The following is a 14,421-nucleotide window of genomic DNA, read 5'->3' on the forward strand; positions in this document are numbered from 1 at the left end:
ATACATATTTAAACTAATGGTGCAACTGCTTCATAATCAGAATGTATGTTAATAGAGCCTTCTTTTCCTGAAGACAATAAAAGCTGTTCCAGATTATTGACAGGAGTTTATTGTTTGGAACTTCCACCAACTTCACTAGTTAAACAACTCAGAGCTGATAACTATGAGGACATGGAAAACAAAGGAAAGCAATGCAGTTCTTATGGGAAGAAACTTCCTCTGGGTTTGAACAAAGCCACACATAATGATCCTGACTTCTGGATGCTTCAGTGCTAAAAATACCAAATCATAAGTCAAAGTCTAAACTTCCCAAACTTTTTCTGCTGTTGTGTCAGCAGAATAAAATGCTAAGCCTTCTGTAATGAGGAAGAAATTAGTCAATCAGGGATAAAAAAAGAACAGTTTATAAGGCTAATGTATGGTATTAATTTAGGTTACTGAAGCTGGCAGCCAAAGCAGCTGCTCTAAGGGGGGTGGTACAAAGTTTCAGGTTGATCCTGTAGTTCCCTCCCACCACCTTCCAGCATGTATATAAATTGTCAGCTCTCCAGACTCTTTGCCAGTTCTCTCTTCTAGACTTGTGAGAAACAGCAGAGGACTAAAGATGAAGATCTTTTTCTTATTCACCTTTTCTACTATTTTCTTGACATCTTTTGAACAAGCATCTGCATCTGCTCACTATGACAAGATTTTAACTCATAGTCGAATAAGGGCACGCGACCAAGGGTAAGTACATTGTGTTCATCTGCATTTTAAATGTGAGTTTCTTAATAGCTATTCTCTCCTTTCTTCTCACATTATATTAAATGTGTTTTTTTCTTCCCCTATGAATTCTTACTATCATTCAAGAATAACTTTCTTTCTAAATTAATTTTGTAAGAACTGCTCCTGAATTAAAAGTTTCCTGAGGAGTTTCAAAAGGAGTCAAATTAATGTTAAACTTCTTAAAACCTGTAAAAAAAAATAAAATTCCCACTTATGATGAATAAAACACATACATTTTAAAATCATTTAAGTTAATTACAGTTCAAGATTAATATAATGAGACATGGGGTGTGTTTAATATACATTTTAAAATATTTGGATAGAATTGACACCTATTCCACAACATTTACTCTCTTTATTCTGTCCTAATGAAAATCATGAGCTCTACTTTCTGACATGGGAAAATACACTAGGAGTCCTTTGTAAAATTTCTGTTCCTGCTAGAGTAATGCAGCAAGCTGTTCAGCAGGGTGCCCAAAAGACAATGCTTACAAGCCAGTCTGCTCAGAGACATCGAACTAATTTGAACAGCTGGTGTCAGGAAAACGCATGTGTCTAAACGTATTTTCTTTCAGTCTTTTAAGTTAAAAAAAAAAACATTCTGTGAAAAGAATTGTTCACAATCCTGTCCTTCTTATTGAATTCTCTCTCTCTCTCTCTCTCTTTCTCTGTGTGTGTGTGTTTTAAATAGAAAGAGTTGTCTGGCTTCACATCGTTGTAAAGCATGTGTTTTAGCTTTTGAACTGATGAACTTCTGTACTGCAAAAGTATATGAATTAGTGACAAAACACCTTTGCTCCATGGAATTTGCTCTTAAGAAATTCCTCTACACCACCATGCTAAGAAAAAGTTTTCCTTGTTTGAAATCTGTGACTCCTTTTATTTACATGCCAATTACCCTTTGGTCCCCAGTAATTCCCAGAATGTTTACTTAGGTGCTTGTGGTACTCTAAAAGGTTTGTAATCAAAATAACTGATTGATTTACAGAAGACAGGGTTCCCTTTTACATAAAGAACCAGTCACTTTTCTTCACCACCTCCCCATGACCTTCAGCTGCACAGATGTGTGCAAGAAAAAAACTTTATTAAAAGGAGCTTGATGGTATTCACAGCTCAGTCCCTAGTGGCCTGTTATTAATTCACTTCCCAGGAGGAAGGAAGAAATGTAAGGCATATTGAGACAGAGGGTCAGGACAGAGCAGAGGGGGATCATCTGTCTCTACCAGGAGGGTGGGCTTGCCAAGGAACCCAGCTGGGTAGTCCCAGGAGTTTTCACTGTGGTTGCTTCAATGCACACCTGCCCTGGCAACTGAACCCAGATGTTGGTTCCTTCCTCTTGCTTGGTAGGAACTGTGTTTACTGCTATTTTATATAACGCTTTCCCAAAGATGAACAAAAATTCCTTTTTAAAATGTTTCTCACTCCCACCCACAGCCCCAATGTCTGTGCCCTTCAGCAAGTTATGGGAACCAAAAAGAAATACTTCAGCACCTGCAGAAACTGGTACCAGGGAGCCATCTGTGGAAAGAAAGCGTAAGTATCTGCTGTTTCCAAACATTCATTGAGATGGGATAATGTACTATTAGAAAGTTCTTATTTTCTCAGTGCAAACAAAATACTTGTTTCAAAAGCAGAGGCAGGAATAATTAACTTCATAATTTTACAGTGTTACAGCATCCCTTTCCCTAAAACCACCTCTAAAACCACTCGAATAACTGATTCAATGATTGCTGCCAAAAATAATCACAAAAGGCATGAAAATGACAGCATGGTATGTAGCACTTCTTAAATTCAGTGGGCTTCAAATCATTAGTTTCAGGAATAGTTCTTTAAGTTTTTGTAGCTCTCTTTTAAACACGAGGAAAGGTTAAGTGTCCTACCCAAAAACACAGAGGGATCTAAGAAGCCAGTCGTGGAAAGAACTCAGCACTATCCAGCAGAGTTGAGTGCTTAGACCACATCTTTCCACAAAGAAAAAAAAAAAAATAATATATATATATATATATATATATACTTGAGGACACAAAATAAGTCTGGGTGAGTTTGACATTCTTTTAGAATCTGTGTATAAATTTAAATTTTTAGTTTTTCTGATAATGCAAGCCATTGCCTTTTCATGTGGAAAAAAAGTGAGTAGTACTGGTCGCTACCTCTGCATCAACCACAGAGGGGTTTCAGAGTAAGAACACACACAAAAACTCCAATCCAGAATTTGGTCTGCCCCACTTGTCATGTTTAAAATTGAGTTAATTTAACAGCAACTGACATTGTTTACCCAATGCATTAAACTAATGTTTTTCCAGTGTACCACATTTTCTCTTGCTGTTACGTAATTACTTGGATAACTTTCACAGCAGTTGTCAAAGGAAGTTATTGTTTCTGCTTTGTCGTTATTCTCTTACAGGGTCCAGATAGGTTTGGGGTGACATTTTCAGAACAGCTCAGGAGAACGGGGAGTCTAGGCTTCATTTGCAACTCTGTGAAAGGATACCAGAAGTCTCATTTTGAAAGCCCATAAGAAATCTTCCACATATCTGTGTAATGTTCAAGTACACAATTTTAATAGTCACTCAGAGATTATGTGCCCTAAGACATAGATACTAAGTTACATTGATACAAGGTGCATATTACATGCATGAGGAACTTAACTCCTTTTAAAGTAAGATAGGTGTTTAAAACGTACCTAAATAACCTCAATCACTGTTTCAGATGTTAATGAAAAGTGAAAGAAAGATTCTTTGTTTCCAGGCCAAAGGATTCCTTAAAGGAGGTTAATATGGAATAAAAATAATGATTAACAGTATTGATCACATAAGCCAAAGATGTCTCCCTTTATAAAACAATCATATTCATAGTTCTTCTTGAGCATGATCCATATATGTTTTAATGTAAAACTGATTACAACTCCATGATTGTCCATGTGAGTGAAATTCCTCCACTAATGATTTCTTCACTGTTCAAATCAGACTTGAATTTGTAGACAGTAGTCAGGCAGAGGCCTGAAATGGACTTATATTGTGATTTCTAGTACTCCTGTTGGGTGTCAGAGGCTTTCTCTTTTTGAGAGTCCCGAAAGACACTACAGGTCATAACACCGTGTTGGAGAGAACCCTTAGGGAAAAGACTGAAGAAAGATGGAGGAGGAGGAAGTTTTCTCCCATTGTCTTTCTGAGAAAATGTGTTTATTTCTCTGCCAGTGTAACATGGATTAATGGAATTTAGTTACGTTTACAATACAATGAGGCATAAATTCTACCACAGACTTGCCTTTCAAGTACTGACACGGCTTTGAAGTCTACACATGAAGTATGATACCATGGCCCTACCTGAACAGAAGAAAAGATGATTTTCATGAACCAAGCTGTCACCCTAAGCTTTCTGCTATTGTAAACTTTATTGGATTGCTAATTACTTATTTCCTTAAGGATATGAAAGAAAGTAACAGCATTAAGCTAGAGTGGTAGTAGCACAAATCATAACGAACTTCCTTTGAAGAGAAGCAATCTGATTATTTTAAATCCTCAGAATTTCCTCTGAAATATGATTTACTGTCTAGAACCCTGAGCAGTCTCTCCTATTTTGAATTTAGCTTTGTTTTTCTTAGCAGTTCCAGACAGGGTAGAATCCTTTTTTCATAAAAATTATCCAGAAAGTTTGGGTAATTAAAAATTGTAACAATGAACAATTTCCAGTCAATCTAGACTGTGTGTGGTCATTTGCCCTATCTTGGCCCTCAGTTCTTTCAGTACCCATAGGTTTATAGTCTTTATCAGAATCTTCTCCTCCAGGTGGCATTATAATACTGACTTCCTTTCTTCCTCAGTCATCCAAAATATTTCACCTTTTGAGAAAAGTCTGCCATAACACTGATTTGTTTGGCATTACATGCTGTTCCACTACAGACACATTAGGAAGAAGGATATTTCCTGAAAATGACTTAGACTGAAATTTGGATGTTCTCAAAGTCAGTTTTGGAAACCAACTTACTCCTATGGTTTTATTCCTAGATAGATGTTGTGTCTTCCCAGGAGCAAAAGTTTTCTCTCAGCACAAATCTGAGAAGGAACTCATTACTTTAGTAAGCTCCAGAAGTAAAATGATTTGTGTAGTGAGAGATACCTTAATGGGTTAGGAAAAGTAATTTGAAGCAATAGACAGTTTGGACTCATATGACTTTGTTCTAGTCTCTGACAAGAATTTAGAGGAACATGAGCCGAAAAACATTTTACAGAGCCAGTGTAAGGCCCTAAGCAGGAAACCTTCTGCAGCCAACCAGTGGCAGACACTGAGCAGCAGTATCTCCATCCTCTTTTAACACTCCTACCGTTGTATAAGTACTCAGAGGGGAAGGCTAGAAGGGGAAAACAGTGTGTGTGGAACTAAATAGAGTCATAGGTAGAACTGGGCTTTTGTGTGTGTGTGTGTGGCTGTAATAGAGCATCTGTTATAATTTAGTCTTAGCTTTTATTTAATTGGATTTTTATATTCTGTTCTCAAAGCATAGATGGAGATGTGACTAAAGGTGTTACTTTAGTAAGAACAGTAATCCAAAGGACAATGGCTCTTCTCAAGTTAGTATCTCTGATATCTCTATGTTAACAAGCCATTCATGAATGTATCTATGATCTATAAAATGTTAATTTAAGAAAGCTTTTTACATTTACATTTCCTGTCAACTGCTGTAAATTTCCAATAGGGATACAACTTAAAGATTTGCTAAAAACAAAATCTGTTGGACCAGAAAGCTTTTCACTGTTTTATACAGTATTTTGTCTCCATGCCAGCAAGGAGTAGAAAGGGATGAGTCACAGAACTCATCTGAATAAGCTGAAAACTGCTCTGTTAACCAAGAATAACAAGAACATAAAATAGTCTAGCTCTGTCGTCTGTTCCTTTGGAATATATTCCCTTGGATGAGGTAAAAACAGGTTAGTAGTAAAAAATACAAAAGCAACAACAGCAAAAATTACTTTATTCACTTGGACACCATCTTATACTGAGCTAGTAGCGTGATACAGATGAGGATGACTTACAGTGTGAGAAGGGACTTCTCACGTGTACTGTGTATATGAGTGATGCTGAAGAAATGCATCTTGCATCAAGTTATACCTTGTTCTGATGTTACCTTGGAATTCTCTTTATGGACCCCTCTTTTTCCATTCCATCTTCCTCACTATATTTTGAGCACATCTGATACATCAACTTTCTAACTGCTGTCAGCCATAAGGGAATATCAATAATGATTAGTAGGAATTTGCAGTAACCCTTGATGACTGAAAAAAGCCTTGGTTGTACATAACAAGCTACATAGTAAATAAGGCACTGATCTTGTAATGCTTGAGTCAAGAAACATCTTTCTTAATCATATTCTTCAGGCAATTTTCTGTCCTTCATTAATTGTTGTGTATGTTAAGAGGAGAAAACTTTCCATGTCTTATGCTATACTTACAACTCAACTTCTTTTGCTTCTCCAAAAGCTAATGAAGACTGTAGTCTCTTATAGCTGCTCAAAGGGTGAGGTAGAGATTTTTCTTTTCCACTGAATAGAAAATACTTTCTCATGACAAAGCAATTAACACAGTTGGACAAACATTCTGACTCCTGTTGCAGAAGTCAGGTGACTTGTTTTATTAGCTTCTGACAGGGATGCAACTAGGAGGAAGGTTATAAGGTTAATTTCCTTGTTAATTAGTAAATCTGTAGCTCAAACTCTCTTCATCTTGTATTCCTAGGAAATAGTCATTCAGTGAATTGCCCTACAGAAAGAAACATACTAAGAAGAACTGTAGAAATACTTTCAATATATGGCTTGTCTGCTGAAGACATGAACATGCCAGAAATGTGAAAATGTCATGTGCATATGTGTTTATGACAGAATGGAAATGATAGGGTTTGTCTGGTTATTGTTTTCTAATCTTTATTCTTTAACAGCTCTATCGAACCACAGTAAATTATGGAATTCCAAACTTGACTTTTAAAATAATGCTCTGTAATGCTATTGCTCTTTGAGTCTGCATTCATTTTTTAAATCTCTTCAAGTAGTTTAGATAGTGAAGTTCTTAAGTCCAACTTTTAATTTGAGTAAGCTGTTCAGTTTAATGAGTTTGTGGTTAATGTTTGTCAGATTTAGCTTATGAAAAATGAGAGAAGCCTATTCAACTGCCACTGAAGAGTCATCAATTTAAACATTGGAATGTAGTGGTAAAGACTCAGCAAAAGTCTTCAAGGAATTACTGTTGAGAACTCTTTTAACACTGCCAGCATAAGCCACACATATAAAAATAAGACTATTATGTAAAACCATGATGGCAAATTTTCCTTGCCATTCACAGTGTACCATAGTTTGAAAATAAATATCTGAAATGTAAAGTCAGCAAGTTTAAAATATGCTTTAGACCTTGATAAGGTCTACATAATTTAGACCTGGTATAATTTGTTGATATTCCCTGCCTGTAAGGGCCAAAATTAACTCAGTGATAACTCTGTTATATTTAGTGAAGTTGCACTTTCTTATGAGAGAATTGTCAAGCAAGTTTATGGTAGAGCTGTTGTTTCTGTCATATTAATTAAGAAGACATTATATCCTATTGACTTCAGAGCTAAGTTGAATGTTAAAGTACAGACTTATCAGTTAGCCCTGGTTTGCTGCTCTGTACAGCTTATACATGCTTAAAAATGGGAATATTTTATTGGTATCATTATATAACAGTTCTTAGTCTGTTCTATTGATAAATTTTAAGTATACTGTGATGGCATGCTCTTTTAACTCTGTTCGTGGTTTGTTACAATCTGGTTTTCATCCTTAATACATTTACCAGGGAACTTTCCCTCAAGTCCAGCTATCCTGTCTTTAGTCATTTTATTTTCTATGACCTGCTTTATATCTGTTCTTAATTAGTTCTCTCCCTCATTCCTGAGATTCTTCAAAGTCCTCTTTGATACACTGGGGCTCTGCCATCCCACTTTCTTTCACTATACAATCCACAGAACCTTCTTCTTCACTACCCTTTAAGTTCCTATATCCAGTATGCAGGTTATCTCACATAGTTTTGTCATTTAAATTTATTTTCAGCTTAATTTTTTATTTCCTTTTACAACCCTGCCTATAACCGTGCCTCTCACTGTCCCTGCTATCTTTTTTTGTCTTTCCTCAGTCCCATCTAATCTTTTCAAAATAGACCCATCAAATTACCTTTCTTCAGCTGCTATTCTATTTACATTATCTTTTCATAACTCTGCATGATATCCACATTCCCTCCCATGTTCCCTCCTTTCACTTAAACTTAATGACTGCAGTCATATTGTAAATTCAAAAGCTCTGCATTTACTAAAACAACAACTAATTTGTAATATATACAGAATAGGTCAAATGATAAAAAGGCCATGAATATCAAGAGTGTATACTTAGCTATGCAAAATTAATAATGAGAAATAAAAAATGAGGCTATGAGCTAAAATTTGTATACAGTTGTCCTATATGTTACTTAATTATGTTTTTCATTTATATTCCACAGAACTGTCTTATACGAGTGCTGTCCTGGATATATGAAGATGGATGGTATGAGAGGATGTCCTGCAGGTACAGGCTTATTTGCATATGGATGAATCAGTATATGAGAAGCATTACAACACAGGAGGCTTTGGGCCCCTCAGTACAAGAAGGACATCGAGGCCCTGGAAGGTGTCCAGAGAAGGGCTACAAATCTGGTGAAGGGCCTGGAGCACAAGTCCTATGAGGAGCAGCTGAGGAAACTGGGGTTGTTTAGTCTGGGGAAGAGGATGCTCAGAGGAGACCTTATTGCTCTCTGCAACTACCTGAAAGGAAGGTGTGGGGAGCTGGGAGTTGGCCTCTTCTCACAGGTAGCTAGTGATAGGACTAGAGGAAACGATCTCAAGTTGCTCCAGGGGAGGTTCAGGTTAGAAATGAGGAGACATTTCTTCTCAGAAAGAGTAATCAGGCATTGGAATTGGTTGCCCAGGGAGGTGGTGGCGTCACCGTCCCTGGGGATGTTCAAGGAAAGGTTGGACGTGGTGCTTAGGGACATGGTTTAGTGGGTGACATTGGTGGTAGGGGGATGGTTGGACCAGATATCTTGGAGGTCTTTTCCGACCTTAATGGTTCTATGATTCTATCATACTGCCTGAGAATACGAAGGTTCATTTGCATACTGTCAATACAGTTAAAAATGAACCTCCATTGAATGTGGTCATGCAGTTGAATTCCAAGGCTGCTTCTAGCTGCTGGGTTGGAAAGAAGAGGTAGACTCCTCAGTTCCCAAAGCTACTGAAGGTGAATTTTTATTCCTATTCCTCTCCCATTCCAGAGTAACCTAAAGCATACCAGTGAGGTCAAAAACCTAGGACATGAAATGTGGCTTATCTCAGTTCTGTTTATTTCTTTGCCTGAGAAGACTTGAATCTTGTTAACTAAAAGTGTGTTATAGACTTTAAATAAACTAAGAAGGGGTGAAAATGAAGACAGGAAATCTTAATTTCTCCTGTTTTTGGTGATCTATTTTACATAAATAAACTTAATTGCAACAGGAAAGAATAATTTGAAATGGCATGCTTTAGAACACTATATCTGTGCTGTTCTTTTTACATTCACTAATAAAGTAAGGCATATCTAAGGCAGAGTTCATCTTGTTTAGGTGAATTCATGTCACTTCATTGGAAAGAGGTTGGTCATACTCTAAAGTTGCCTGTTCCTCTCCACAACTGTAAAAACAGCCAAGGACAACTAGCTCACACATCAATGCCTGACTTGTAGATGCATAGAATTAGGAGATATGCATCCTATTCTCATGTGGCAGTGCTTTAACTGTGAGTCTATGACCATTATTACCCTCTGGCTGAATCAATATCTACCCAAGCCAAACACTGGAGGAGGCCTCACAAAAAGAATTCTGTTTCACCATGCCCACTCCATTGCAATTTTTGTGACTGTAGATAGAATTGACTCATGTCCTTTCTCAAAGGTCCCAAATGGATAGGTTCCCACTTCAGGTTAAGCTTAGCGCAAACAAGACATCTTTTCTAAAGAAAATATAACAATATTTGGTTTTGTTTGATCTAATTTTCAGCTCATTATGCAAACCAGAAAATAAATAACAAGCAGATGTTTTTGGATGGATTTGGATTACATTGATAATGGAATTTTAATACAAGCATGTTTTAATATTGATTTAAACAGTTTCATAAAGCCAATACCATTGTCCAAACAAAAGAAATAAATTAGATTTGGTCATGAGAAACTGACTGAAGAATTTACAGTATTTTTTTCTAATGTCTGTTTTAGTTGCTCCTATTGATCATGTATATGGTACTCTTGGTATTGTGGGAGCTACCTCCACTCAGCAGTATTCTGACATGTCAAAACTGAGAGAAGAGATTGAGGGACGAGGTTCATTCACTTTCTTTGCACCAAGCAATGAAGCATGGGAGCAATTAAGTTCAGTAAGTGTGTGTGTGTGTTTGAGCATGTGTTTTAAGTATATTTTTCTTTCAGGTAATGTTTTAGATGCAATAAACTAGACTGGAAATGATGAGATTTTAGATATAAATGGACAATAGTTATAATACAGAAATGTACATGTAATGTGCATTACTGAAGCTAGAACATCTGAGTTTATTTTCAGTAATACTAATCAACAGTAATCATTTCTTATTTAAGCACTTGCATGTCAAATTTTAATCTTGTTAGTGTTAGCATAGTTTTGAGGAAAACAGGAATTCCAGCAATTACATAATGTAGAGTACAGTCATGTTTTGACAGTGACTCAGGTGTACTCCTTTTAGTAATGCTTTTAGTTAAAATAAACATTGAGCCAAAACACCTTCAATGACTTCTCTTTAAGACCTCTTGTCTTCCATTTGTGAGCAAGTCAGACCAAAGCATTATCTAAACAGAGCCAGACTGATAGATATTGAAGTCATATAGGAATTATCTGTCAACTATATTGAAAGTATATGTTAAGGTAAAGCAATATGTACATCTTTCTGAGTGGAAGAATGCTCTTGAAAAATCTAATTAATTAAAATCCTTTCTTCTTCAGGAAATTCACAGGAATTTGGTTGACAATGTAAATATTGAATTATATAATGCTCTCCACCACCATATGGTAAACAAGCGCATGTTGACAAAAGATCTTAAGAATGGCATGACATTAGTGTCCATGTATAATGGCCAGAAATTGCTTATTAACCATTATCCTAATGGGGTAAGTCTCTTTACACAAGTTTTCTATAATATAATAATTCAGTTTTAGCCATTGTTTGTTCCTTTATTTTATTCTATAGCTAAGAATATTGGTTTTGGAAAGATTAGCATCTAGCAAGTCAGTTGTCACCGATAAAAATAATTAAATAGTCTCTTGAAAAAAATCAGTTTGCTGTGCAAGGTAATCACCAAGAAAGAATTAATAAATATGTGCTGTTTGCTGTTTAAAAATCAAAGTTCAAATGAGAATGAACTTGCTCCATAGAAGACAAAGCCTTTCATAGTGAAAATATATCATCATCATAGATCTGAAGGCAAAATTTGATAGTACTCTTTATCTATTTACAAAATAACATTAAATTAGGTCTTTAATTAAATCAGATCTTTTATTTGAATTGGACTGCGTGGTAGAAGCATTTAAGATTGTAATGATACAGGTATCCATTACTTTCCAGAAAGAGTTTCATTTTTATAAATGTTAAAAAGCTCCCAGTCATGTTACCCGTCTTTTCTTAAAATGCATGAAAATGTTTATGCTAGACTACAATTTACATCAGTAAAAACCAAATATGATCATCATATTAACCAGATATGGAAAGCAAGTCTGAAGAATAAGGATTGCAATGACAAATAAAACATGAATATGAAATCAATGTAGCCTGCATTAATCTGCTGCTAGCTGAATGCTTTCCAGAAGAGTTCAGTCAGCCTCTTAAATCTTGCAAGGTTTTACTTGATATTTAAAATAAAACCAGAAAGAACACCAGTGAACACATTATGTACAATACACGTATGGCCAGTCTGTAAGAATCCGATTCCAAGTGTATGATCAAGTTTAATCGTCTACTGCTTGATTCCTCAAACATAGGTTGTTACTGTTAACTGTGCCAGGGTCATCCATGGCAACCAGATTGCTACCAATGGTGTTGTTCACGTTATTGACCGCGTCCTGACTCCTGTTGGAAATACCATTCAAGATTTCATTGAAGTAGAGGATGATCTTTCGTCTCTCAGAGTAAGTGGACAAAAATAGAAACACTTTTCTGGTCTTGTAGTTTCTTCTTTTTTTCTATTTGTGTATAAGGCCTGGAAGTAAGAAGAGTATTCAATAACAGAGAGAGAGAAATAAATCAAATAAAGGATTCCTACTAATACTGCAAAGCTAGCTATTTACGGAGAAAGTGTATTTTATGTAAGGAGCCCTCTTGTGTTCTTTTGTGGATCTTGTACCTCATCAATAGGACGGATCATGTCACTGTACCTAAGAAGTGTGCCCTTTCTTCAAGTAGTGAGGTAATGCAACATATGAGCATAAGTTGCAGTGTCTGGTGCTAGGTAGATAAGAATAATTTTGAAATGCATCACAGAAAATGGTAAATTATATTTTTTCCAGAATCTGCTCATAGCAAGTTTCAGAACACCATGGAAAACATGGATTTTTCTTGCAGGGAGGAACCAGCTTACTTTCTGTCCAAGTGTCTAATTTCTTCTTCTTCCAGAAGATGTGTCTTCTTAGCATAATAGGATTTCACGCTGCACATTTAACAAAATATGTCATGGTTTTGCAAATAGCTTTTGTTCTCTTCCCTTCTTCATCTCCTCTTAAAATACAAAACTATTTTAAATGCAGAGGCATAAAGGTGGAAAAGACCACCTGAATTCTCTAAACCCAGTCCATTGCACTTCCAGGCAACCATATACATTTAATTCTTTGAAAAAACTGGGGCTAAAACAAGTCTTGTCTACTCTTCAGTTGAAAACAAGAGACTTTTTTTTCCTACATTTTCTTCTGCATTCTTTCTTCTACATGTTCTATTTGAGTTTAACTTCCATGAACTCTAAGCAAGACCTTTTCACCTAATCCTAGATGACATTTTACCTATTACTTTTTACTTACTTACGTACCGGCCTAACTCAGCTTGAAAAAAAAACTAACACTTTTTATTATTCCAGGTATTATTATTTTTTATTATTCCAACTGTAACACATTTTTTATTATTCCAGGTAGAAGTTAATTTTGTTGATAGACCATTGCGTTAATCTAATGTGTCAAAACCTACATGTTCACGTTTTTCATTTAAAAATTTAGAAAATAATTTGTGCCCTGTTGTCAGTTCTATCAGAATATATTGACTAGTATGTGCTAATTTAAGGAGGGAATTCATCATATCAAGGTACATTTTTTCCCACAGAATTGTTTTTTATTCATGTTCGTCATTTCACTTTTAACACATCTTTCTATAACACCGTTCTCATTGTCACAGTAAAGAACTCTAGGTACTAAGTGGAAACACATGAGAAGTTTTGTGCTAGTTTTGTGTGAGCTCTCATGAATAACTCTGTAGGTTTCAGTGTAAACTCAATATTACTCTTAAAGAGCAAGATTTGACTACTTCAGAATTCTAAATTAAGGAATAAAAGGAGTGAGCTTTTTGTCCATTTTTTTTGTTTTCCTGTGTCTACATGGCTAAGCTAATGCTTTAAATAACCAGCATTAATAACCAAGTTTATCTTTTAGGCTGCTGCGATCGCATCAGATGTCTTGGATACTCTTGGAAGGCCTGGTCATTACACACTCTTTGCTCCTACTAATGAAGCTTTTGAGAGTCTTCCAAGGGGAATCTTAGAGAGGATCATGGGTGACAAGGTGGCCTCTGAAGGTATGTAAACTTTTCTTGCAGAAGAAGAATACAGGTTAGTAAATCAGGATGTAGAAACCACATTATCCTTGTAGCTCTGAAATTCAGCACCTGTACCTTTTACAGGAGGAGGAGTCATTTCTTCTGACTTTGTCAGTTACCTAATGATTCAAATTAAATGAAAATTTACTTTCCAGAACATTTTAAAGGAAACTATGAAAATACAGGCACTCTAATGTCTCTAGCTGAACTTTGATGTTCAACTCCATAGTTCTAATAGAGATTCCTGCCTCTAGAAATGAAGAGCTATCTGAATTTGGGGGTTCATTTGTAACTTTCTCATGAGCAGCTTTTTCATACGGACCATTCAGAAATTGAAGGCTTCTTTACTGTGAATAAGTGAGTCTGAGATTATCTCATTTTAAACAAAAATGCAGACCACTCCTGCTTCCAGTTGTCCATCTTTCTTCTCATCAGTAAATATTTCAAATTATGAACCTTCATCCAAATTAATTCTGCTGGGAATGAGTACATTTCAGTACTTAACATCCTGTTTGTTACTGAAGCAATATTCTTGTTTACTTCCTTGCAAGTAATACCTGCATTAGTACTGTAATATGGTGCCTTCTGTTGAGAACCTAGTAAGAGAGAATATGCCCAGGAAATCACAAGATTATCTGAAGAACCTAATTAACTTCATTAACTACATCAGTTGTTTAACATTCCACAAAACCTGTATATGAACTATATATATATAATATGTATATGGACTATATGTATCCAAACACCTATGTATGT

General features: G+C 35.8%; 1 protein-coding gene across 1 annotated transcript in view; it reads left to right on the forward strand.

The window, feature by feature from the left end:
- The first annotated feature begins 488 nt into the window (after nt 1-488).
- Nucleotides 489-14,421, forward strand: part of POSTN (periostin) — a 35,023-nt gene continuing 21,090 nt past the window's right edge. The window contains 7 exon segments of the mRNA XM_040543399.1: nt 489-726; nt 2,200-2,298; nt 8,280-8,344; nt 10,064-10,221; nt 10,821-10,985; nt 11,853-11,999; nt 13,503-13,644. Coding sequence (XP_040399333.1) covers nt 605-726; nt 2,200-2,298; nt 8,280-8,344; nt 10,064-10,221; nt 10,821-10,985; nt 11,853-11,999; nt 13,503-13,644 — 898 coding nt within the window. The 5' untranslated portion in view covers nt 489-604.

The sequence above is a fragment of the Cygnus olor genome, chromosome 1 (genome assembly GCF_009769625.2).
Source record: "Cygnus olor isolate bCygOlo1 chromosome 1, bCygOlo1.pri.v2, whole genome shotgun sequence".
Taxonomy (NCBI): Eukaryota; Metazoa; Chordata; class Aves; order Anseriformes; family Anatidae; genus Cygnus; species Cygnus olor.